This window comes from Ursus arctos, unplaced genomic scaffold (genome assembly GCF_023065955.2).
Source record: "Ursus arctos isolate Adak ecotype North America unplaced genomic scaffold, UrsArc2.0 scaffold_7, whole genome shotgun sequence".
Classification (NCBI taxonomy): domain Eukaryota; kingdom Metazoa; phylum Chordata; class Mammalia; order Carnivora; family Ursidae; genus Ursus; species Ursus arctos.
In genome coordinates this window covers 14,254,395-14,281,898 of record NW_026623089.1, presented here as the reverse complement: position 1 = coordinate 14,281,898, position 27,504 = coordinate 14,254,395, and the positions used below count along the sequence as shown (strand labels likewise).

General features: G+C 47.0%; 1 protein-coding gene across 11 annotated transcripts in view; it reads right to left on the bottom strand.

Moving 5' to 3' along the window:
- GFRA1 (GDNF family receptor alpha 1) overlaps positions 1–27,504 on the bottom strand; it is a 203,825-nt gene that overhangs the window by 16,844 nt on the left and 159,477 nt on the right. For 8 of the 11 annotated variants that reach the window (XM_044382180.3, XM_048218726.2, XM_026494209.4 and 5 more), the window contains 3 exons: positions 17,657–17,766; positions 14,850–14,984; positions 10,948–11,129 (listed from right to left, as the gene is read on the bottom strand). In XM_044382180.3, coding sequence (XP_044238115.1) covers positions 10,948–11,129; positions 14,850–14,984; positions 17,657–17,766 — 427 coding nt within the window. The remainder of the gene's footprint in view (positions 1–10,947; positions 11,130–14,849; positions 14,985–17,656; positions 17,767–27,504) is intronic. The other 3 variants (XM_057308517.1, XM_057308518.1, XM_057308519.1) reach the window with 1 other exon arrangement.

The following is a 27,504-nucleotide window of genomic DNA, read 5'->3' as shown; positions in this document are numbered from 1 at the left end:
CTCATTTCTCCCCGAGTGGGGGAAATAAACTCGCTCCGAGCAGGAGAGCATGATGCAAAGGACCTGCAGGTATAGCCAACATCTGGACTTTTTTTTTTTATGGGACCAACACAGCAGCGGGGGCTAGAAAACACTCCGTAATACACAGAAATGATGGAGACCTCACGAAGACCATAAACCAAACACCACGCATAGCAGGAAGCACCAAAGTCGTTTTCTTAAAACAAAGGGCTCAGGAAACGGCCTCTGTGTTGCCGGAGTCCCTTAGATTCAGCACATGCGCTGAGGGCTCGGCGGTGGAGCGTCTGGCACTGGCCCTATGATCCTGCTCAACCACCCCTCCCGCCCCCCGAAACTCCCCGTGAAACCCGACGGTGGTGGGGTGTACACCTTTCCATCCACGCTGGTCGTCCGGCAAAAGTCTCCTTTGAAATGGAGTGCCGTCCAGGGTGCCGGGTGGGTGGAAAAACATTTGTCAGAAGAAGGTGAGGGCGCGTGGGGCCCGGAGGGCTGTGGAGACCAGCAGGTCCTCGGGTGATGAGAATCAGGGCGAGAGCCTCAGTTAGTACCACCTGTGATACCATCCACAGGCCCCTTTCCAAGAGAGTGTCGCCTTGGGGAAATCAACTTCAGTGTCCAAACATGGGCCTTCGGTGGCCACTGCAGCCCCTTTCCATTGTTCTTGCCTGCACTACCAGGAAAGATGTGGTCCAATGCAGCGGCTCGCTCTTCCGTCTCCATATGCCCCTCACCACATAGGGAAACCTGAAAAGACTCTCCAACACCACCATTTCCCTCGTTGTAAAAAGGAAAGGGCGTCTTTGAGGCAGCCCTCGTTTCCTGGACGGTGGGCCTCAGTCAGGGATGATTCCGCCCTCCAGGGGACATCGGGCTCTGTCTGGGGACATCTGTGGTTGTCACAACTGGGGAAAGGTGCTGCTGGCATCAAGAAGGTGGAGGCGAGGGGTGCTGCTCGACACCCTACAGGGCACAGGGCAGCCCCCACAAAAAAGAATTTCCAGGCTAGAAAGTCAAGAGGGCCAAGGTTGAGCAAGTCTGGTCTGGTGGAGCTCTTCAATTCATGGAAACATCCTCACTGAAGTTTCCAAGATGGGCAGAGAGGTGCACAGCCCACCTTCTGCAAAGAATTCCAAGGAAGCAAGTGACCCCCCCCACAGAGAATCATCTGACTCTGAATTACATTTCCAAACCCCCGCCCTGGCAAGGCCTCACCTTTTCTCATCCTTAACAAGCCTGTTCTGAGGCGCAAAGCCCCACAAGACCAGAAAAGCCACTGGAAAACAGGACCCACAAAGCAATGCACAAGCCAGCCTGCCCCCCTCAGGGCACTTCTCTATTACTGAAGATGGGACTAAGAGGACCAGTGACGTCCAGGTGCTGAAAACTTACAGATTAGAAAGATTTACATGGTTCCTGAGCTGGGCGCTGCACCGAGCATACCTTACACGCAGAATCACTTTCATTTTTTTTCTTTTTTTTCTTTTTAAAGATTTCACTTATTTATTTGACACAGAGAGAGAGAGAGAGCGCGCGAGGGAACACATGCAGAGGGAGTGGGAGAGGGAGAAGTAGACTTCCCACTGAGCAGGGAGCCCAATCCCAGGACCCGGGGATCATGACCTGAGCTGAAGGCAGATGCTTAATGACTGAGCCACCCAGGCGCCCCCGCAGGATCACATTTAATGCTCATAACAGGCTCTACCACTGTCATCCCCATTTCAGGGATGAGGAAGTTGAGGCTAAGTAGTTTGCCCAAGGATTCATGGCTGGTAAGTGGTGAAAGGAGCCCATGCTCAAAAGTTCAACTCCCGCTTTCTTATGAGAAGTTTCACTGTTTGGCCCTAGAATTAAAATTGGAATTTGACTAGCTTTTGTCCCTGGTTTCTGGGAGACAACCTATACATCCTTGGAAGTTCTCGAGTGACAGGAGTATCTTTGGTATTCATGAGCCCTTTGGATCATACCTGAATTTATGGTAATGAGATGACTCAGAACGGGGGCTGGTCACCAGAGAGACCAACTATGGGCCAAGGGGCTGGGGCTTTGAATCATGCGAGGTCAGCCCAACCGCCTGACCTCCAGGGAGCAGAGAGGGGTAGAAGATTGCATTCAATCACAGGCCCAATGGCTCAATCAATCACGTCTGTGTAATGAAACCCCAATTAAAACTCTGGTCTCTGCAGCTCAGCGGTGCTTCCTGGGGACGAATGCATCAGTGCATTGGGAGGAGGACGTGTCCTGATCCCACAGGGAGAGGGAACAAAAGCTCTCTTCTGGAGACTGTCTCAGACCTCAGCCTCAGTCTCTCTCCATTTGGCTAGTCCTGATTCGTATCCTTTATAATAAAACCATAATGATAAGTATTGTGCTTTCCTGAGTTCTGAGTCACACTCGTGGATTGAATCTGAGGGGTCGGGGGAAGCCCTGCATTTGTAGCTGGTTGGTCAGAAGTGCAGGTGGCCTGGGGATCCCTGATGTGTGGCTGGCATCTGAAGTCAGTGCTGTCTTGTTGGAGACGGTGCCCTTAACCTTTGGTGTCAGTGTTGCCTCCGAGAGCTGGCATCAGGACTGAGTTCTAGGGACACCAGTTGGTGTCAGAACAGGTATCGTTTCCGTTCTTTATGGCAGTTTATGAACCAGTCTGGCACCTCCATCTGCCACATGTTCCACAAGAATGTACGGACTGATTTTAATCTATATTGAGTGAATAATGTTACCTAGAAACAAAAAGGTAAAGTGCTCTGATTTAAGTAATACAGTGTAGTCATTTAAAGCACACAGGAGGGAAAGATGCGCCTCTTCTTTCTCCTTCCCCGAGCCAGCCTCTCTGTGTCTCAGGCCAGTTGTCGGAAAAAATGGGAATAATAATAGTACTGACCTCATGAGGTTACTGTGGGGACTAAGTGAGTGACTATACACATGTGATGTGCTTAGAACAGTACTCGACTCATGGGGAGAGCTTATACACACTTGCTTTATTACTACCCAACCATGAAAAGGTGATGCACGTTATCAAAGCAAATAGTTCTGGGTTCTGTCGTATTGGATGGCTTATAATGTTTCTCAAAGAGGGTTTGGGGACCACTGGTGTCTATGACACTATGCAGGCAGCATTACTAACATTTTTAATTTTAATATTTATATATTGATTATAATGTACAGAGAACTAGCACACTGATTCACATATGCGTCACATATGTTTTTAACAGCTTCGAATGAGTCTAAAAATAATAGTGTTTATACAAGTAAGTATATCTAGTAATTGAAGTTTTTTTTTTTTTAATCAGAGAGAGAGAGTGAGCACAAGCAGGGGGAGGGAGAGGGAGAAGCAGGCTCCCTGCTGAGCAAAGAGCTGGATGTAGGACTCGATCCCGGGACTCTGGGATCATGACCTGAGCTAAGGCAGCGGCTTAATCAGCTAAGCCACGCAGGTGCCCCTAGTAATTGAGTTTAAAGATGAATATGAAGCAAATAACAGTACCGGCAGAATGCAGATATGGGAAGGAATCAAAGTCTTGGTGTCACAGTTTGAGACGCGGGGCTGGTTCTCGGACATGATCTTTTCTGCAACTAAGACAGTTTCCTGTTTACAGCTGTGTCACCTCTTCCCCAGGTCAGTGCTGGTTAAAGAGATGTGGCAATAGCTCCTGGCAGACAGTCCAACTCTGGGACCCAGGCTGGACCAAGACCTGACTACTGTCTCGGCTCCAGTCACACCACCGAGAAGCTGGTGGTTAGGATGACACTCCCAGGAGACTCCTTGTGGGCACGGGGAGATGGAGTAACCCCGCAAAACCTGGTCCTTTCTTTACTGCTGTTTGGTTTCCCTTCCTTCTCGTCCCGGTGTCCAAAGTACACTTGTACTTCCCTCCTTCCTTAGGACTTTCTACAATGACCAATTCTTAGAATCAGCTGGATACCACTCCGTTCCAACGGTTCTTACAAATTAAGAAAGCACAATCTAGAGAGCTCCATCTGTTTTTCTCCATGGACTCCCAGCTGCTGGGAAGAGCCCTTCCTTTACAGTCCCAGGGTTCAGAGTTAAAGCTCTCACACGTCTCATCAATCATGCTAAGAGCGGTGGCTACTTACCACGTGGAGAGGGTTGGACAGTCATGCTGGGCTCTTTGCATAACGGGAACCAGGTTTCTAATCCTCACAACCAATGTGAGAGGCAGGTGATGTTGTACAGCAGACATTCAGAGAAGGTAGGAGATGTGCCCCTGGTCACAGAGCAATAGGAACCGAGCCAGGGTTTTCACTCCGGTCCATCTGACCCCAAAGCTCATGCTCTTGCTAACAAAGCCACTGTCAAGCTGTCAAGCACAGGTGAAAGAACAGTCCCCAGGAGGTGCCCGCACGGTGGCTCCATCCGCTGGCATGGGTGGACTGAGTCCGGGGATGACCGTCCCCAAGCCAGGGGCCTGGTGTGGAAGTAAGCACCTCACTCACTCCCCTTCCAGCTCCCACCAATCATTCTGTGCAAAATCCCACCACCCTGGCCTTGCTCTCAAGTGGAAGATTAACAGGACGCCAAAGCACCCCATTGCTCTGCTAGCATAAATTGCAAGAAAAACATTTAGAATATTGATTAAGTGCTTCATGCTCGAAGATTTAAATTTACCTCCTGTATTTCCAGGATTAGCTGACATAATGGGGTCAGTCTGCTGGCACAAATGATTTACAGAACACCCATTGGCAGCTTTCCTTTTAAAACTCAACACTTAAAATTTTCACTTGGTCACAGCCAGAGGAGCGCTGGGTATTTAGCAGGTTTGGATAATTGCCTTCCTGCCGCCACATCTAGAACTTTTGGGGTCTGGCCCTGGGAAGAGCTTTGACATCATTTCCGGTCTGGTCTGGCCCTATCAGGTACAAAGAGACTTTGTTTAGGTGATGGGGTACTGAGGCAATGGGGGGATATGCTGTTCTTCCAGAATGGAAAGTCTTGTTTCAGGTCTAGATGATTTTCAATATTCTAATATTCAATATTCTAATTAAATATTTGAATACTCTAATATGTAGGAGTTAAATGGATTGGCAAATCTTGTCTGCCCTCTGCTCCTCTTACCAATCGGTAAACACCCTGCATCCTACAAGCACCCAGCCCATTTCTATAAGCTACAAACTGTGCTCTGTGAAGAGAAGGAACTACATCGAGTCAAGGAGGCCAGGGATTAAAATGCAGTGTGTGCTGCAGGTTCTCTACTCCAGGAAAGATGCCCACCTGTGCCCCCATGGCCCACAGAGGGCCAGCAGGGCCCCTGTTCCGGGACCCTTAGGGCTAGCCTGGTCTGACCACCAGAGCAGATGATGGGCTATTGGTGGGGAAGAGAACAGCAGCCCTCTGTCCTGGTGATTTTAGCAGTGAGCATTCTCACGAAGACTACCCACTGGAGATGCTCACATCTCATCTATGACCGAGAAACCACATTGCTGGTTCCTTTCTAGAACGCTGCCTTAGAAGTCTCACTAGAGAGAGGCGACGAGCCCTACTTGAAATCTGTCTCTGTCTCTGGCCCTCCATGTTTCTCCACAGAGATGTTTTCTTTGGCTCCTAAGTAAAACTGACTTTGGCTGTGGCTCTCACTGTTCACTAGAGCTCTCCAACTGCTCACAGCTATCCCATACCCACCCACTAGCCATGGATCGGAGTGTGTGCCCCCCAGCTACCAGACTTTCTCTTGTCAATCACAGCTCTTCTGAGGAGAAAGCAAGTGGGAAGGGGCAGAGGCAGCAACACTTTCCCCAGCGTCCTCAGCCACAGCCCCTGGGCTGTCTTCCCCAGGCTCTAGCACCCTGCTTGACCATGGAATCCGAGACCTACAAATGCCACTCTAAGGGGTCTTTACTTTAAGCTTCCAGAATGAAGTGGCATCCAGTGAGGCCCAGTAGGGATTTTTCCAACACCTACTTACATCTCCCAAAGATATTTACTTTAAATAAGCGACAAGTACAGTCCATTTGGTTTAAATATCCTGAGCTTTTTCCAGCTAGCAGTCCACTCAAGTGCACAGAAGATAAAATAATTGGTAGAATTTTTAATCTTCCTTTGTTTTTCATGTGACCACTTTGTACAAGTCAAAGGGATATGCCCACAATAGCACAGCCTGCGTCACGCTTGTTACTAATATGACTGCCAATTAATCCTGACATGGGAGCTTGGCGGGTTACCCAAAACCTGGTATTTTATCACCTCAGGGGGTTAGCACTTGGACATTTCTATGACATTTTATACTAATCAATCAACTTTCCTTTTTTAAAGGCAAGCCTTTCATAGGAACTGCAGATGAGTCCTCTACGCCCCACACCCAAGGCCACCCATTTCCCCAAAGGAATTGTATTTGGTTTGTTGATTATTACACTTCGAAGCCGACTTTTGAAAATGTTTATTCTTATTTCTTCCCTTCCAAAGGGGAAATCTATCTCAAATGTTAAGACAGGAACTCAAGTCCCTAAGAGTTTTCTCATATTATTGTATATTTTAAAATATTACAAGAGGGTGCCTCTCGAGGGAAGTGAACTTTCGAGCTGCCAAAGATAGTTGACTTTCTCCAAATCTGTTACCAATGGATCCCAAGCTGGTTTAAGTCAGTTCTATTCTGAGTAATGACACACACGGCTGGGACGAACGCCATTCTAAGATATTTCTAGGACCCCCTGGCAAATGGTAATTTATCTGGAGACAGCCAGGCAGGCAAAAGAAGGACAGATGGGGAGAATGAGTCTCCTGGGAGCCCTACTCCAAAGCGAGAGTCCTAAATCAGTGCCTCGGACCATGTTCTCAGGGCGAAGGCCCATCTCTTATCAGTCACTCATCCTCCATCCTCTGGCCTCCAATGATTCTTTCAACCGTTGTTAGTATAGGTCATTCTAAAGACATCCCCAAGCTGCAAAAAGTTTTCCTGGCAAACTCAGTCTTTCCCTATTCCCTATGTCCTGGAATTGCATGAAGAATCCCAATTTAAAGCATGAGCGTTGTGTTTTCCCTATCACTCGAATAGCTGCCTTCAGGAAGCACTAAGACATATGGCTCTCTCAAAACCAGCTTTTCCCTGCCGCCTTTTCTATCCTCCCCCCACCAAACAAGCTTTACTGAGGTGTAATTGAGAAATAAAAGTTGTATACATTTAAGGAATACAACTGAATGTTTTGATACATGTATACATGAAGAATCAACAATCAAGCCAATTAACATACCACCTCAGGTAGTTTCCATGTTTGGGGAGGGTGGGAGCAATTAAGATGTACTCTCTTGTCAAGTGTCAAGTGTACAATACAGTCTCGCTAGCTGTAGTCACTATGTCGCATACAGAGCTCTAGATCCCATTCATCCACTGAAACCTATACCCTCTGAGCAGCACCTCTCCATTGCCCCCACCGCCCAGCTTCTGGTAGCCACCATTGTCCTCGCTTTAAAAGTTCAACCGTTTTTTTTTTTTTTAAAGATTTTATTTATTTATTTATTTATTTATTTATTTATTTATTTATGTGACAGAGATAGAGACAGCCAGTGAGAGAGGGAACACAGGCAGGGGGAGTGGGAGAGGAAGAAGCAGGCTCCCAGCGGAGGAGCCTGACGTGGGGCTCAATCCCAGAACTCTGGGATCACGCCCTGAGCCGAAGGCAGACGCTTAACGACTGAGCCACCCAGGTGCCCCTAAAAGTTCAACCTTTTTAGATTGTACATATAAATAAGACCAGGAACCTGGAGGACATTATGCTAAGTGAAATAAGCCAAACGCAGAAAAACAAATACTGTATAACCTTCTTTTCTGTGTATCACTTCCTCCTTTCTGTCCATTTCTAATTCAAAGAAAGAGCCCAGGTTGGTTATCCAAGGTCATGGAACAAGGCAGTATACTGGCCTTGGGGCAGAAATCCCAGGCCCTCCAAAGAATTACTGTGCGATTCTGGTTAAGTCATTAGCCTTTCCCTGCCTCTGTTCCCTGACGTATAAAAGGGAAGGCTGCCTGTATTCGAGGCACAACACCACCCCCCATCTGCTGTAAAGGGACTGGGTGGTCAACTGACTGGGGATCAGACATCACATGTGACATTCTTAAAGCACCCTTTTGGAGGGTTCATTCTGCCCCAGGCACCGAAGAATTTTAATTGCTTAATTCCCTCAACTCTGGCAGCTCGGCCATCCTTGAGTTTTGCGGAAGCTGAGGCTTGGAGAAGCCATGGTGTTGGTGAGGTTAAGAGCCTGGGTCTGAACACAGGCTGGGCTGCAGAGCCCATGGCCCTCGCTCCCCACCTCGCGTGTTCAAAAACGGGCTCAAGGAGGCCCTCCGCTTAGAAGGAAGGTGAGGTTTGGTAGAACCCTGAAGGGCTCCCCAGAAGTGAAATGCTGTTTAGCTCCAAGGTATGTGGACTGTGTGTGTGCACCCCAGGGAAGACAAGTATGGCCGCGCCCTCATGCCCTGGTCGTCCCACACTTCCATTTTCCCCTCCGCAGAGAAGTTAAATAGCAGCCTTGACATAAACATCATGCTTTAATTTTACTTTGCCCCTCCATTTATGAGGCAGACTTCCTATCACTAATAGAGGAGAAGGCAAGGCGCCGTTTCTTGGGAACAGAGCTCATGTGTCCCCTGACGTTGCCAGGGCAACCTTGCAGCAGCACAGAGTCCTCCTTGTGGGGAGGGGTGGCTGGGCAGATCTGTGTTGGAGGCACAATATTGTGTGGCCAAGACATGCATGCACCCCAAGAAGCAGAAGTCAGGCACTGTGATCTGGGTGGTGGGGGTGGGGGAGTGGGAGCAGGGCACAGGGAGGTGGGAAGAATCCCTCCTCATGGCTGACAGAGTCCTCTTGCATGGAGGAAACTAATTTCATGGAATTTCCAATGACGGCTATTCTTCTGAAATGTCATCTATTAATTTGGTCTGACTTCCTAAAAATTTTGATAAGCTGTGTCTTGCCATTATTTGTAAGTTCACTGAGGAGAGAATTTTTTTGAGTGCCCATCTCCATGAAGTTTCCAAAACACAGAAGGAGCTCAATAAACAGGCTAAACACTGCCTTTGCAGCCATGCTCTGTGTGCTCAGACACGTGCAGAAAAGAACCTGGTTTTGCTGCAGCCAGCGCTTGCCTCTTCTACCAGTCGGGAACCATTTCCGGCCCACTCTTATCACCGAAGGACAACAGGGTCCTGTCCCTCACCTGGCCACTTGTCTTACTGTTGCTAGAACCTGAGTGGACCCAATAAGAACAGAAGGCTGGCCTAGGAGGAAGCAGGACGCCGAGCACCAGCCAGAGACAAAGAACAGATCCTGTTTCTGTGGTGTGCTGTCTGGCTCCAGACTCGCCTCTCACTGGCTGGGGGGCTGTGTGCAAGCCACCTCCCCACGCGAGCCTGAGGATCTGCTGTAAGAAAGGCTGTAATACTCCCCAAGCCTCCTCCTACTTCTGGCAGTTTCTGCACAGTGCTTTGGATGTTGGATGTGCTCAGGAAATGCTTCAGAAGCATGAAGAACATCTGGTTGACCTTAGGCAGTGTGGCTCCCCTCCCTGCCTTCTCCTTAGTGCTGTGTGTGAGTGTGTCTGAGGGTTTGTGACATCGGAGGATGGGACAGAGACCAACAGTCAGCTGAGTGGTGTGTAGGATACCCAAGAAGAAGAAGGGAGACACTGGGGGAGAGAAGACAGCAAGGAAATCAGAGGCAGAAGAACTGCCCCAGTGGTCTGTAGGGAACGAAGAGGATTGTAAGTTAAGAAGGTATTGGCAAAAGAAGGTTTCTAGTGAACATTCTGGTGAGCCTGATCGTTGGCGGCAACGGAGTGGGGAGATAAGGGAGAACATACTCCAGTGACAAGTGTGAAGTGACAGCACAGTGCTTGGCACGTGTGCCCTTCCCCAGCATGGCAGGAAGCAGAAATCATCACGCGGTCATACTACCCCCCAAATACAGGAAGAACCATGAAAGCTGCAAGAGTCTCCTGGATTCCCAGCACCAGTTCTGTGACTCACAAGCTCTGTAGGGTCCAGCAACGGTGTCACCTCACCAAGCCCCAGTGTCCTCAAATGCAAGAACAAGGCTAACGATAATACTATTACTCCCCCACAGCCGTCAGGAGGATAACAGCCCAAGAGGTAAAGTGTGTGAAAATACTTTGCAAACATATAAATATGTAATGTCTTGCTAAGGAAGTAGCTGAATGCTCATTACTATGAAAAAAAAAATCAATAAAAAGGCAGAATAAACACTCTGTTTTGACTAAAGGCAGGCAACCACTGTTCATATGCCATTGTGGTTCTGCCCTTTGAGATCTGGATTAACCCCAAGGAAGTCTCTTGACCATTCTTACTGGTCTCTAGTCACATGAGGGGCTTTGCAGGGTCACTCCACCCAGCTCCTCCCACTTCGGAAAAGCATTTTCTTCTGCTTCTGGAAGAACGAAGCCATACGGACCCTACATTGGAGTTAATGCCTCACTAGTGACACAGTCTCTGGTTTAACCTTTTAGACAGAGTTACATACTCCATGTTGAGTTTAAATGACAGTGGTGGCAACCAACCCAAGAGTACCTTCTCTTTCAACAGGCTGCTGCTTTGTAGAGAACACAGAATAAGCATAATAAATAACTCAATAGCCAGTTCGACTCTTCACTCCACACACAGAAGGCTTCAAGATTCTTCTACACAGCCCCCTCATTCTACAGAGGAAGACACCAAGGCCAGCTCTGGGTATCCCAACCAAAGTCATACTCCCAGCAAATGGGAGTCAGTCCATTCGTCTTTCTACCGCTCTGTGGCACTTCACAATCTCCATTTATCATGGTTAAAATGCACTTCTAAGATTCAAACCCAAGCAGCCCTCCATCATTAGCCATCTATCTTTGAATGCATTTCAGGAAACTGGTCCGTGCTTACCCCTGACAAGTGAGCTCCAAAGGGGAGTTTGGCCCCCCGCTCTTACCTGCAAATTTGCACAAGGTGGTAAAACGTGAGTAGGAATTTCATTCTCAGACCCTGCTGGCCCCAGGGGCTTGTTCTTGGCCCGGAAGGCTGTGGTGGTGGTGGCAGTGGTGGTCTGAACTGGGAGGGCTGGCTGCCACACGGTCACATCAGAGCCATTGCCAAAGGCTTGAATTGCATTTTCTGCAGTAAAACAGGAGGAAATCCAATTTCAAAGTCAAGCAGCAAATGTAACAGACAGGATACATGAAGCCAGAGAGGCACACTAGAAATTCTGATTACAGTATTAGACTTCCCTGAACAAAACCCATCCATCCCTCCACCCTACACATGCTGAGAGCCAGCCGTCGGGTCAGGTGCTCAAAAGTCAATCCATTCACTAAACCCCAAGATGGACACTTAGCTATGCTCAAAGCGCAACAAATATTGTTCCTATTTATGTACCAGGTGCTGAGCAAGATCTTTGCCCTGAAATACTCATCAGTCAAGTGCTTTGAAACCCAGCCTCGAATCTGTTGTTTTTGGGGGGATCACAATCGTTGCTCCATCTTCCAAGAACATCCCTGTACTCTGTTAAAATGCGATACTAAAAGATAACTAGTGTTTTTTTTTTTTTTAAAGTAACATATCCCTAATTATGAGGCACTTGGTGGCATCCATGCTAATTTGGTAGGCAGTAAAATCAAACAGCAAAAGATACAACTCACTCCCATAGAGCACCCCGCTCATGTTCTGAGCAGTTACTATGACCAGGCATGGCTCAAAGTACAGATGCAACCAGTTTCTTTAAAAGAAAAAATCTACCCCAAATCTCATCAATATATAGTGAAAATTTAAGTAAGATTATTTTTTCCCTTTCTGCTCCCAGTCTTCCAAACAAAATCTGCATAATTAGGTAGGAGCAGCCCTGCTTAAATGAAAAGTTTAAAATGTAAAACTTTAAAAGCTTATTACAATTTCATGGGATTAGATTGTTTTTATGGCAAGAGTAAATTGGTTGTGTGTTGTTCCCCTCCCCAAAATGAATTAAAAACAGTTTTTAATCAGGTCCTCAGGGATTTGGCCTGGCTTTAGGAATTTTTTATTTCATATTCATTGTATAAGAAATCAAACTCCTCCATTTGAGACCTGAATGTGCAAATTGTTAATATATGATTCTTAGCTGGCATTTTCCGATATACAAGACAGAATAATTTAAGCCTAATCTTCCTCTTAGAAGTGACATTTTGTTCTAAAATTGTTATCCTTTAACTTCAGCAAATTGGAAGCTTGTTTTCTCAAACTTTACATTTTTTAGGCTGTAAGAAACAGCTTCGAATTAATATAAATGCTTTTTATGTTCCTAGCCACGTTACATGGCTTAATGGGTGGGTACAATGCAGAGAAAGAGGTACATGGGGGACGAGTTTCCCCGAACGACCCAGAACCACCACCACCACCACAAGCCACAGATTCAGGAGACCCCTGCCATTTAGTGGCACTACCTGAGTTTCCCATGTGGTTGCCTTGCTGCCTGGGGAGCCTACACACTTGCTCATTCATTTCCTCAAATGTCAATGGAACATGGACTAATTGCCAGGTGCCGCTGTGTGCTGGGCATGCGGCAGCGAACACCAAGGAGAGTAGCAACAGACGGGAGCCCCTACCTCCATGGAGATCCCATGCTGGCTGGGGAGGTACTAAGGGAAATACAGAATACATTCGGTGCTGAGAAATGCCTGGAGGAAATGAAGCATGGCTGAGGGTGGAATGGGGGGGAAGTGTGGTTCCGATACAGAGGTTCAGGGAGGTGGAGGTGGCATCTGGAGAGAGACCCCAGTGACAGTAACTCCTGTCTTACCTCCATCTCCAGCTCATTCTTCTCTCTTCCCCTCACCTTGGCCATGTACTTTGGCTTAAAAATAACTGTGTTTCCCCCCAATAACCAGAAATAAACAATCAGTTAATGTTGTGTTAGTGATAGAGGAATCTGGGAGAGATCTGGTTAATCCGAAGGCAGGAGAACTGGGTTCGGCATTTGGGTTGGAATCTACAAATTTCAATTCCTTCTACTCTAGAGCCTTTTCAAGAGAGTGAATTGACAGCACTGTGTCTTTGGTGGGCCGTGCCCCTTCTCATCAAAGTAGAGATGGAATGACTACGAAAAGTTCTGACTGGCTTTGGTCCCTGTTGGAGACCAAATGTATTTATTTTTATCGAAAAGTCATTAGCAGAAAGAGGCCAGGCCAGTCTCCCCTTCACCAAAATATTATTAAGCAGGGACACCTTTAATTTCTCCACGAGGGAGCAGTTTTCCAGCCAGTGTGACTATAATCTTTTCTCACGCTGACCTATACTGTCATTGCTTTATCTTCATTAAAACCTGCATTCTGCCAAAAGACTGCGCAGGATGTGGAAAAGAAGGATATATGCATACTTTTCTTTTTTTAAGTCCAGGCCAAACAAGAGATCCGAGGTAGTTCAATGGTATGCCCAATGTCTTAGCAAATGTCTCCATACTTCCCACTAGTTTTGTGGTTTTCAGTTTCATTTAGGTGTCCAGAAGCTTGTGTTAGTTTTAAGATGATTAAAACATTTGGTTACAGCCACATTACTGAAGTATCTAGTAAGCAAATCATTTAGATTTGTCTTCTCAACAAAGGAAGCGATAAAGAGGTTTTAGAATAAGTAACACTTAAAAGCTTTTCCATGTACACATGGTAAATTGTTAGCTAATTCTCCAGTCATCAGTCATTGTACAGCAAAGCATCATGGACCGTTGTCACGGCTCTCAGAGGGGTGGCTAAACCTTAATTCCTAGAAGCTGGCTCCAACATCTCTCACCAGGAAGTCACACCTGGTCCCCAGCGTTCAGCCATATGTTCTCGTCCAATGGGCCCTTTCATATCAGGCATGGCACAAAAGCCTCAGGGGATAGGGGCTGCAGAAGAAGGAACTTGGTCTTCAGAGCCATCTCTGGCACGGAGGGCCCGTGTGAGTAACAGCTGTTTACTCAACTGTGAAATGGAGATGCTCATACCTAGATCTCCTAGGACACTCGTGCAGATTACAGTAAATGAGATAATGTATATATTGCACTCCCTATAGAGTGAGTTGAAGGCACCCAATAAATTACTGGTGGCTGCCACGAAATGAGAGTGAGGCACTCAAGCATCTCGGCTGGACCGTCACCTTAAGCCCTGCGCATCTCCGTGGATAGAAGGGAGACCTGGCACGGTCTGATGAACGCCCATTGTTCACACCTGTACGTTGCTCTCTATCCCTCTCCTTTTGGGAAACAGGTTTCCATGTTGCCTGAAGGAAACTGCAATAATAACTGATACTATTTCCAAGCAGAAGCAACCTCCCCCCCGCAACCCCAGGCACTCATCTCTGTCTCCCGAGATAACTGACATCCTGAGGCTCCTGGCTACATCGCCAGCTTATCCCACTCAAGAATTGTGGCTTCTCCTCTGAGCCAACCCTGAACATCCAGGGGGCTATTGACGTTAACGTTCTAATTTTTCTCAGCGAGCCCTTGGAGGCTTACCCCCATCTAATTTGTCTGAGCTTCTCACATCGCATATTGCGCCCGGGTTTTAAGAACCTTTGGAACAGACTTTGTGCTGGTTGCCAACATCAAAATTTGATCTGTGGGTAGAAGTGTTCTATCTGACATAATGTACCCTCCATTGTTTGAATCTCTTGCTCTCTTAGGCCTTTGGATTCACAGACTTGGCAGCACCCACCCGCTCTGCTGCATTGCGTAGTATGGCCAAGAGCCGCTGGATTCACCATCAGCGAGCAGGAAAAAGCAAGAGAGAGAGAGAGAGAAAAGGCAGGCACAAGAAACACGAAGGTACAGCTTGAACACAGAAGAAAGCGTGTTTGTGTGTTTGCTTCCTTTTTTTTTTTTTAACTCACTAAGACAAGTATTGTCCTTGAAGAAGTTCAAAAATTTCGAGCACTCTTCCATATCATTCCCACTGTTGCTACAGTCACACCACGGGGCCACGCTGAGGCTACTGGAGTCTATGTAGTTGGGCGTCATGACTGTACCTAAAAAAGTAAAAACAAGCATCTTGTTCTTATGTGATCGTACAGACTTTTCTGTAGCCTAAAAAGAAACAAATGTTCCTCTGATGGCGGATGCACCGCGGATAATTACAAACGCTGAGTTTGCTGAGTGGGAAATTATGTTAAGCAGTGCATTTTCTCAGCAATTTATCTTGAGCGCGTAAAATAATTTACACATTTACTTAAAAAATTATAACAGAACTCCTTGAGCTGCACTTAAGGTATTTTTTTCTGCCCAAATGGTATGGATGTTACGGAGTGGGAGAGAATTAACTTCGAATGCATGAGTTGCCAAATTCCTTGCATTTTCTTGAAAATGTCATTAATCTTCATAAATAGAACTGGTTTTACATATCTTAAAAATCCTTTTAGGACTTTGCATCCACTTCCCTTAGAAGCAAATGCCTTCTTCAAAGTAGCACAGGGAGGCTTAGAAGCTATCCTTTGGGTTACCCCACATCCGGAACATACATAACGAGGCCTCTGCTCACCAGACTCTCAACTGATTTGAATAAAATCTTCCAAGTTGCGAAGGAACTGGAAATAAACAGTGGAAATTCTCTAAGCTGATGGCTTCTAGAGTATTGTCTCAATAGTCCTCAAAGTCCTCAAAGAAATGCTGGGTGGTCTCTCTTGCCTACATCTTCCTATATTCATGGTTTTTCTGATGAGCTCCGTGCTGGTGCAAATAAACAACGCATTTATACTTAATACAACCCAAATGTCTTCTCCTGGGTGGCTCGCACCAGGCGATGCCTATTCATGCCAAGAAACCTTCTGCTTTTCTGTATTTGGGGGACGTAAGAAGTAATAGGTGGTCAGTGAGCCACAGGATGTATTTGGTTCATAAATAGAAAAACAAATTCTTTGTAAGCTCTTCAGGGTCAAGGACATATCTTTTTTGCCCTACATTCCTTACCAATCTGAACTACATTTTACCTTGGATGGGAACTTTGACCCACAGCAGACACAGAGCAGCTAACTTTGGATGAGAAAGGAAAAGGCACCCCCAACCCTGAGTCAAGAAGTTAAAATGTGTCTACAAAGTATCCACTGAACACAGGGCACCATGATGGATCCCTGACATATGGAAGAAGTAGGCACAAGCTTTGTCCTAAAAGACGTTAGAACCCAAAATGACAGTGTGGAGGGAAAGATCCAGACCCAAGAGGGAAATAAATTTTGGTCTGTAAAATACATTGTTTCCAACATGTCATTCCATTACAGGCTGAGTATTTCATCATCCTGGGCACATGATGGTTTGCCAAGCCAGAAATGCCTGGCAGCCCTGTGCCTTGGCCACTCATGGAGGAATTAATGAGCACATACGCTTGGAAGGATATGGACTAAGGTGTTAATAGTGATTATGTCTGGGAGTAGAGCTGTAGATCCTTCCTACTGTCTTCTTTGGGTTTCTCTGTATTTTTTTTAACTTTTTATAATGAGCATGGCTTAATTATTTCCATTGTTTCTTAAACCTGTAATTCCATAGTTGATAAGTAACCCCTACTAGAGACCAACTTACTTAAGAAAAGGAAAGCGTGGATGCAAACTTGAAATATTGACTCAAGGAAGATACACTCATTGGGATACAGCCACAAAAATGGTAAACAACACTGGTGAAAGGTCTTGCCCAAGAGAACACAAGTATCCTTTCAAAAAAGGCCGGGATGAGTGTACCGGCACTTGTAATGTCCCCACATTAAGTACCATCGTTGATTTTCCCAAAAGCTCTTGCTGAAGACACTCTGGCAACAACAAAAAATTGAGTCTGTACTGTCATTCTTGGTGGTAAGTTCTTCCTGCCTCATGACTTGTGCGATGGTGGCAGGAACACATGCCCTGGCTGAGCCATCACGCTCTGATAAGTGTGATTTCCCTCACCCCTCCACAGCCTTCACTCCGTGTTTGTCCTCAAATGTCAATCGTGACGGAGCCCTGCCACCGAGGCTTCTTCAGGCCCCAGGCCCCAGAGCACCTGCCTTTCTTCCTGCCTGCCCCTTTTAGCCACGGACACAAATTTCTGACTCTTCTCACTCACTGGTACCCTAACTGCACTGTTGCTCTGAGTGCCGAGAACCTGGTTCTGCCAAAGCCTCAGGTCTGGAGAGGCAGAAAACACAGTTTCTGCTAGGTCTGTGCTCAGGGAAACACTTTAGGCTACATCACCCCCCCTGCACACCAGGAACTGATTTACCAGGAATATTAATGGTGCAAAGGACCCCAGTAGTTAGAGGTTATTTTTCCATTTCTGGGGAACAGCCTTTTTTATTTCCCCAGATGAAATGACTTCCAAGTGCCCTAATTCAATGAACTCGGGTTCACTTGCTTCCCTCTCCCGCAGCCATGTTTGTTTTTTTCTCCTGTTGTTCTGTGTGGTTGGTTCTCCCCCCAGGAATGCTTCTCAGGAGCCCACACCGGTCGTCTTCCTGCTCTGTGATACTCCCTGCTTCCTGCCTCTGCCTTTGCACGGCCATGATCCCTGGGTTTCCTTTTTTTGCAGGTGAGTCCTATAGGGCTTAACATCAAAACCCCAGCACAGAGGGTTACTGGGCGATTTTCCCTTTCACAGACAGTGGTAGGCTACAATGGAAAGAGTCTGTGAGTATTTGTAAGCCAGACTTCCCTCCCGTCCCGCTTCTCCCCAGTCTTACCAATAAGCCCTGAGTAGGCGAGGAGGCAGTCGGCATAGTTTTCCTTTAGACAGCTGCTGGCAGACCTTGACTCAGGTTGGCAGTTGGTAAAAAAATCCGCAAGGCGAGATCTGCAGTGGGAAGAAAGGACAAGCGGTGAGTTTGGAAACACTCTAAACTTCTGGACCAATGCAACTTTTCTTTGTTCCTTCATTGATACACCTTTTCCTGCACCAAAAATATATAGAAAGTGTGAGCTCTTAGGATGTTAGCACCCCCTCTTCTCCACCCCCCCAACTGTCCCCTCCCTGCCCCAGCCCTTTGCCCACCTGTGTGTCTGCTTAGTTGCAGAGAAGTCTTCAGGGCCTATAGCTGGAGAAACCTAGATGCTTTGAAGTTTCCATTCAATATTTATTTCTGACAGACTTATTTGCATCTTTAGGAAATATGCTTCTCTACACACTCACCAGAGATCCACACTGGGAAAATATTTACTTTATACAGAAACATGTCCCTGGCATCCAAATAGGATCCTACAGCCCATCTGCTCCCGTAATTCCTGCTGGCTTTAAAAATACGTGTATTTGTCTTGTAAGTTCTCTCTCAATCACCAGCCCAGGGGACAGGGATTGATTCCAGCCAAGTGACACTGAGGAGGAGCTCGCCTCTCCAGAACCGAAGGGAAAAGCAGGAGGGACACGTGATGCCCACTCTAGGTACTATTTCACTGTGTGACTGGGCCTTCCGGGGGATGTGGTGCCTGGAGGGGCCACTGACCAATTGCTGCATCTGTCTGCAGTTTGGAAACGGCCCAGGGGCCAGAGAAATCCACTGGGAAGCCCTGCGTGGCAGCGAAATTGCGAGACCCAGAGGTGGAGAGGGGCCACAGACATGCTGGTCCGGGGAGGCACAGGGCTCTTTGCGGCCAACTGGCTGTTCTTCAATCTGAAGAGGATATTGTTGGAGAAACCCTGAATGAGAGCGGGGCCACTTCTGAGGTCATCTCAGCAGACAACAGCTCTGCTTCTGAGTGAAGAACACAATGGACTTCAAGAGAATTTAAATTATCCGGCAATTATGGGAGACAATGGACGGTTGTCTCAGCTTTTTTCTCTCCAGCTTACCCAAATTGGCAGCCAGCATACATAGGGCTGTTTTTACTTCCTTCCGCCCAAAAAACCGTGCTTACTTAGCATACTTTAGGTTATATGCGAGCTTGCGTGGTGGCAGAGCGAGGTAGAGGTAGCGTGTGTGGAGATCCCAGAGGTTTGTAAAAGGTCTGCAGGAAGCCCATTATGTGTTCCTTTACTACAATTGTAACTAGAGGGGAGTTAAAAGGCCCAATGAAAGCATCTAAGTTCACAGCACACTGCAAAGGCTGCAGGGTGTTGGTGAGGGACTGGGCTCTCCCTGAACCCTTTTAAGGGATCTGCCCCCCTATCTGCACTGATCTGGGCACTCCGTCTGTGCACGCCCGGGTCCATCACTGTCGATCTCCAGGGCAGACGCTGGGGCTCGCCTTTATTTTCTTTGCACGGCACCTGATAGTCCTCAGAGAGGCCCCTTCATCCCGTTTCCCAAGCAGGGCCATGTGCCGAAGCTAAGTGGCTTGGCGAGATCCTCCAAAGGATGGAGGCATGCGTCTGTATGCACGCCTGGATCTCCCACCATCTAAGCCTTGCTGGTGTTTTCTGACTCTAATTGAACACACTGAAGGGCATAAAACCTGGCCATTTTCTGTAGCCTGGTTAGAGGATTTATTTTTCCGAGGAAATCCCTAAAGGTGGCTCAGGCTTACTCAACTGGCTCCAATGGCATCCAGCTTGGACTGAGTGTTAATTTCAGAAGAATTTTCCTGGTCATGAAAGTTAATGATCTGGTGCTGCTGGGCTTCTAACTTTGCAAAGGCCAACTGTGGTTCAGGCAGCTGGGCTTCCAGCTCTGCCCACAACCTGAGCAGCTCTCTGACCTGGCCGCCCTGCACTTCCAGCCTGTCCCCCAGAGATGGACAAAAGGTCGCTTTGTCTCCAAAGTCCCTGTTTCTTGTAGTCTCTCAAGCAGACTGTTAACGGAACGGCACCGTGATGCGGATTACCATCCTTCAGCGCGAGGCTAATGCCACCAGACTCATTTTGCTTAACAACCTCAGAATTGACTCACAATTGGACTCTGGAATGAAAGGCTAATTGAGTCAGTCTGCTGCAGAGAGTATAACCCTGATTGGGAGGATAAAACCAGATACACTGCTCTGAGCAGAACCCCGGACAGGCTGATTTGTGAGAGAAGATGGTCAGCACAGACCCCAGTGCTAAGATGCACAGAGCCAGTGGACAGAAGGAGTTTCTAAATATTGATGAGCACAATACTAAAAATACTATCTAACATGAAGTGCTGAGTATATGCTAGGTATGTCTTTACTTGATATTTTCCCCTGACAACTCTTCATCAGGTAGAGACGATTATTTTCTTATCTGAATTTCAAAAAGGAGGAACCGACAGCTTAGCAAGTTTAGACTAGAGTAAAATAGTGAGTAGTAGAACCAGGATATAATGCCACACATGGTGATGCCACAACTTAAGCTTCTAACAATTCCTTGGCTACAGACGTTCGTTTCAGAGAGGCCATGATATTGGGACTGAGAGTCACAGGACGGCTCGGGTCTGTCAGACCAAGGTGGAGGGGGTATCCCAGGCAGAAAGCAGCACATGATAAAGGCAGCAAGTTTGGAGAACTCCCAGAGTAACGAGAATGGAATGTTTGTATGTGCCAGAGACTGATTTAAGGGCTTGACATGTATGCACATTTAGTACTCCCACAACCTTAGCAGGTGATACTATCAGCCCCATTTTGCAGATGGAGAAACTGAGGCAAAGAACGTGTAGGTGAACTCCCTCCAGGTCGTCGAGCTCTGTGGTGGAGCCGGAACACGACCGCACTCGATCTGACTCCAGAGCTAGAAGTCACTTGCAACCACTACACTTAACACACGCATCACCCAGAAAATTGTTAGTTGTTCACGTGAGATTGCCAAGCCAGGGGATGCGAATGGTGAGAGACGGGTGAGGATGGTGGCAAGGATGGGAAAAGCCTTGAATGACCTAAGAGCTTGGATTTTATCCTAAAACCACTGGGAACCACTGAAGGGTTTTATTTTTTTTATTATTTTTTTAAATAATTTTTTATTATGTTATGTTAGTCATCTTACAGTACATCCTTAGTTTTTGATGTAGTGTTCCATGATTCATTACTTGCGTATAACACCCAGCGCTCCATGCAATATGTGCCCTCCTTAATACCCATCACTGAAGGGTTTTTAAACAGAGAAGTAACATGATCAGATGTGCATGTTAGGAAGACTTTTGGGTCTCTCTGCCGTTCAGCAAAGATTTGCTGAGACCTACCCTGGCCTCTCACTGTTCTAGCAGCAATGGGGAGGCAGGACACTGGCCTGTGGTGGGAGAGATGGTTACTTAGGAGACTGCAGCCAGTGGGGAGCCAGTGGGGAGATCGGACGGCCTGAAGGAGAGGAAGAAAGGAGGATGCACGAGGAGACAGGTTTTACCAGAATGGAGGTCAAGACTATGAAAAGGAAGGGCAGAGTCGAGGTGTAGGCAGCTCAGCGGTGCTGTGGGGGGACGCAGGGGAGGACAGGTCTGCAAGGAAGATGTGGCTATACTGAGTTCATGACACCGGGGGATACAAGCATCTCGCGAGTGGTTCCAGCCTAAGATCTTCACCTGTCCAGTCACCAGCCATGGCCTGAGCACCTGCTATGCCCCTGCCCCCAGCATCCCAGGACAGCCCTGCTGCACACACTTCCCCTGCCCGCCTTGGGTTAAAGAGTCACGCTGTAACCCGCTTCGGTGGCTCCCCTGCCTGGGCTGCACGGATCCAAACACAAAAGCTTAAACGTCCAGTGTGGGATTAACAGAGAAATTCCACAACTGGATTTCTTCTGGAGACATGAAATCTCCATGACTACAAGCAGAGATGAACCTGATGGTTTTTCTCTGAGAAAATGAAAAGGAAATGAATAGGCGCTCATGTAGAAACGTATGTCCCTCTGAAAGAGAAAAATTCCCACCCTCAAAAAGGAGGAAACGTCGGTAAATGCCAACATAGCCTTAGGAAATCTGCTGAAGAGAAAACCGTGGTTTATGCCAAACAGATCATACTAAAGGAAGCGTGCTGCTAACTGGAAATAGAAAAATGATTATAATGATAAAATCTAGGAGAATCTTCTCAAACAGCAGATGGTCTTTTGACAGTGGGGGGAAAATCATTTACCTACTTTTTCTGTAACATTTTTAGGAAAATGGTATTATGGTAAACAGGTTAAAAAAATACTAGTAATGCGCCGTTTAACTCCTCCTGGATCATCCTATATCTTTTTAATGTTTTTTTCCAGGATGAATCCCATACTTGGACACAAGCCGCGTGGTTGGTGGAACAGAGCTCTGAACCAGAATCATGAGGTCTTGAATGAGATCCAGCCTCTAACACGAACTACTCAGAACTCCCACAGTCGTTGCTGAACTACTTAGCTCTTGGATTTCCCTGTCACTTCAGCAATACAATCTAGGGACACTTGAAGATACTCAGGAGAAAAAGAGCACTTATTTTCAAAGCATTATTATTGTTTTCACCCATGATTCCATTTTGCATGACACATGATTTCAGTGTCTAGGCACTGGGTTTCCTCTGAGTACAGAGACCCAGATTTTTTCCAGTGGATCTCCTCATCTCCCATGCAAGAGTACTGAAGGCCAAAAAGGTGAAACTCCTGCTCAGAGTCACACAGTGGGTGGTGGCAGACGGCAGGTGTCAGCCCTGGAACGGGAAAATGCAGAGGGGGCTGGGCCTTAAGTTCCCAGGGATGTGATTTAAGTCATCAGTGTATAACTGCTCTCCCTCTCCCACCATTTGGCCAGATGGTTCTTCAGAGCCGAATGCTGTCCCGCTGACTTTACAGCCTCCTTGAGCGCTCTGAATGGCATGCGGGAGTCCAGCAGGGGCCATGGATGCATCCAGAACCCTGCATCTGAGGGTGGTGAGTCTACCGATGAATGAGGCTTCCCTTTATTGAGGGGCTTTGGGGGTGGCACCAGTGTCCATTCAGGACTGCAGAACTTGACGGACCGGTTGAAACCCAGAACCTTGGGATGGGATCTCTTTATTCATCTGCTTGCGTAAGAAATGACTAATATTTTTCTCTGACCCCGGTGTGAGCACAAGGGCTGTCAAGTCTCGGTTTTCAATGCAAGCCATGTAGCCTGGAAAGGTTTGCTTAATTAGAGGAAACAAAGTCAGAGGAAACAAAGCATGCCAGGCCTGAGAGGGAAACATGCTTGTCTCTATCCCCAGTTCCACCTTTCACACTCTCACACCTTAGCTAACTAGTTTCTTCACCTGGAAAATGGGCCGAATGACATCCACAGTCGCTTTATGGGGCTGCTGTGAGAACTCATGGGCAATTCTGTAAAGCTCCTCACCCAGGACCCAGAATACACGATGCCCACCACATTTTCATTTCCTATCCCTTTATTTTTTATTTTTTTTGTTCCCAAATCCTGGTCCATTCCAATGGTAAGCCCTTGCAGCAAAGACCCACAGCAAGCTCAACACAGATGAACGTACACCCTTGCCTGCCTTCTGCTCGCCCCTTGTCTCCCATACTGAGGCTACATCTGTGGAGCGACTCTGACCGAAACAGACTTGAGAAGTCGGAAGCCAGGAATCCTGTGGTGTTACTTAATGCCTCTCAGTCAGATGAGCTCCTAGAATAAAGGCATTTTTAAGAAAAGCTACTTTTTCCCCTGGGCTTTAGGGGGAAAGACATATTTTTTAAATGACTAAGTATCAATGAGTTTGTTAATACTGCTCATCTCTTATGCAGAATAAAAATAATTTGAAAAACACGCTGCTAATATTAGAGCCGGGATGACAAAGCAAGAGTTCTGCAATGGTGATTTTCTGGTACGGTGACACAAAACAGATTTTTCTCGTTCTGTTTTTAGAAAATTACCTTAGCCCTTCTTCCCCAGCAGCCTACCGGAGAGCACATCTGGAAAGCATCCTCTTGCAAATCAGAGCCTATATTCAAGACATTTTGCAGAGGTGTTTTCTTGCCTTGTTGCTCCCCACTTTGTGCTGTGCATGTGGGCTTCCTGGAGCAAAAGCCCAGCATGTTCTCTGGGGGACAGGCTGCAGAGCTGGGGGAGCTCAGGCCACCCTTCAGAAAGCCAGGGTCTTCCCCAGGCCGGTGAGTGAGTGTGGCTACTCTGGGGCTAAAGCCTTGGGGAAGGTTCACACACCCAGGCACAAATACCCAAAGTTCTGCACATCTTGAGTTTCTTGGGCCCTTAATGTGGGTTTCCACTCCTGGTGGGATGATGAAAGCCTCGGTCAATTGATGCACTTCTCATTGACTTAGCCAAACTGCGGCCCCCTGTTTTGGGGAAAGAGTACTGTGGAGTCCAAGAAACTTTGCCTAAGGCCTCTGTTTCCTGGGACAATACGACCCTTGTGGCCAAGGAGAGATTTGGCCTGTTCCTCCCAAATCCCTGCTCAGCTTCATCTTGATACAAATGCCCCTTCTCCTCACTAGCCCTGGGGAACCCTGATCATAGCTACTTGTCCAGCTCCTTGGTAGCTCTTGGCCCAGCCTGAGGGTCACAGGAGGCTATGGTCACTGCCCTCTGGGCTTGACCCACAGTGCTGTAACAAAGTCCTACCAAGGAAGGACTTTAGGAAATGCAGGTGGAGTCACACATGGCTTTAGTCCACGCCACGTGTCCCACTTGGGGTGTCCCTCCAGGGTGAGGGTTCGGTGTAAGCACGCTGCAGGGCAGAGGCGCCATGTTTCCTTAGCCTTTCTGAGGACGTGACACAGCGGCAGCCCCCTGAAGGGCATCCAGGTCAGCGTCCGATCGATCTCGGCATCCCTCATGAAGCCACCTTGCATGAGCACTGACACCTATCAGTCAACAGCTGCAGACTGGCCGACTGGGTTTGACAGCTAATCTCTACGTAGCAAATTTGAAAAGCAAGCTCTGGCAGTGGGCAAGGGAATCCATTCCAACAGTGAAGGAGCTCTTGGCAGCCTTGGATCGGATGCCCCAGAGCTGCCCTCCGGCCAGAACTCCTCCCCTCACCCCCCTCACCAATCTCTCCACGGCACAATGATGGTCATAGTGTAAGCAGACTGTAAGTCATACCAGGGCACAGAAACCCTGCAAACAGTCCTGTGCTGCACTGCCAAGTCAAATCAAGTTGTTTTGTATTATCCATGCTGCAAGATGTCCTTCTGCAGAAAACTTAGCTTTGCCAGTACTTGTTTTTATGGGAAGAAATTGAGGGAAAAAAGAAATTTGAGGTTTTCTGGATGGTTACGTAATCATAAAGCATTCAGATATCCCATAGCGGTCTGTGACAAATAAGCTAAAACTCTTTTAAGAGTCAATCTTATCCAGTAAGCCTTCCGTATTTCTGCACGGGAACTTCAGGTATCAGTGTTGTGACTTTTGGCCACAAGAAGAAACAGAAATCTAGACGCTCAACCAATCTTTCACCAGTAGAGCCATATCTTAAAACTCTAGACCAACATGGTATGAATTTACTTTATAAAATTCCGCAGACACCTCCACCTTCGGAACCGATTGACAGCAGTCGCCTTACGTTCATCCGGGAACCTGAGAAGCTCTGAGTCAACTGCTCAGGAGCCCTGGGGCAGCAAAGGTCACCCACCATGGTTTCACCGCATTATTTATGCCCACTCTCACTTCAAAAAGAATTTTGAGACGCATTCAGATGTAACTTGATGCAACAGAATAAATATAAGATGAGTGAGGGTGTTTGCGGCCGTTGAAAGATCAGACAGAGGCAGGGGTAGAGCTGCTGCGGAGTGCACACTAGGTGTGCTAGAGGAAAGCCACATATGGGGCTCTGTGCGTTCTAGCAACGATCGGGGACTCACTAGTTCTACAATTCATGATATAGCAAAAATTAAAAACACACCTCAGCAGAAAAACTGTAGGCAGAAGAAGATGTCTACACTCCACTGTAGTCTCTGGAACCATGGAATATGTTAATATGTTACCTGGCATGGCGCAAAGGCCTTTAAATGTGTGATTATAGGCGTAGATCTTGAAGTGAGCAGATTGTCCTGGATCGTCCAGGTAGGCTCCATGTAATCACAAGATCTTTAAAAGGGGAAGAAGAAGGCAGATGAGGAGGTCAGATGCCATGCGCAAAAGACTGGACCAGCTTTTGCTGAGTTTGAAGATGGGGGCAGGGACCACGAGTCAAGGAATGCATATGGGCAAGAGTCAAGGAAATGGATTTGCCCCAAGAACCTCCAAGAGGAACTCAGTCCTGCGGGTGCTTTGATTTCAGCCCCATGAGACCCGTGTATGGCTTCTGATGTCTGGAAATGTAAGAGAATAAATTTGTGTTAAAGCCACCATGTTTGCGGTAATCTGCCACAGTGGCGACAGAAAACAAAACACTGCTAAAAATCAGCGCGCAGTGGAGGTTTTGAATACAGAATTTGAAAATGGACCAGGGCTTCAATTTCATTTCAACCACTTGCTAAACATGGCATCTGGGGTGAGTACTTTAACTTCTCTGGAGCTTGATTACTCCAGTTGAATGACAGTAAGTCCTTCAAAGTGCTACTGGAAGATGAATGTACCAGGCACCGAGCACCTGTGTATGACCTCCAGATTCCTAGAGGACAGGACTTGTCAGCGCTGTGTCTTCTGTTTTGCTCTGGACCAGCCCAGGAGGTCCATACTGCTCTTGAGACCTCTATGAGGCCTTAGGGTAAAGACAGTCACACTGATTTTTTTTTCTTAGAATGCTTCTGCTAATAATATGGCGTATGAAACGCTTTGTCCTGAGATCACTAATCCACCCATTCAAGTCTACATAGGCTCAACACACTCATGATTAACATCAGGCTTAATCCTACCATTACAACCAAAGAGAGATGTCTCTTGTGAGTCCTCCACATCTCCTAGCAGAGAAATGTGTCTTATAGGCCAGTGGAATCACATTCACAGAAACAGGTCAAGACAATTCCACAGGTCACTACATATGGTCCCCAGATGTGGTCCTCTATTGAGCTGGCTAGCATCAGGCCTGTATAAATTTAGGAAGGTGCTGTCTGGCCCCTCAGAAAGAAGTGTTGCATCATGATGTTTAGAGCCAGAGAAACTGAGCTCTAATTACTTTAGAGAAACACAGGTAAATTCTAGAAATTATCCCAAATGCCGCCTGGCCTCCTTCAGTCAAACCTTGCTTCTTTGGGGGTTCCCAGAAGATGAAAAATTGAAATTACACAGGCTCTCCTGACTTTAATAATTTGCAAAATTCCTCCCTTTGCCCTTACCCCCAAAGGACCAGCGCTAAATACCTCTGTGGTACCTGAGCCCCAAGCTCCAAGCTCCGCTCAGCAGAATGTTAATTTACCTTCCGTACATTAAAGGAGCCTAGCTTCTGCCTGCCCTGGGAGGGGGTGGGGGAAGAAGGTAAACGGATGTCTGAATGGCTAACAGCCTACACTTGCACAAACAGACTTTAAGCAGAAACATATGAAAATAAGATTCCCTATTAATCTTTAATAGGGTTGCAGACTTCCTAAGGAAAATTATGTTCAATAGTAAATATACACTAGGTCGTTTTTCTTCCAGGCAAGTTGTTTTAAGGTCAACAGAGACTTTGAGCTCAGCAAACAACTAGTCCCTAATATCTTCCTTCCGGGTTGGGCCAATGCTCAGGAGACAGGGAATTGTGGTGTTATACGTCAAAAGAATAAATCACTTATTCCATTGCCATCAGATAATTCCCCCTTTTCCAGAATATCCAA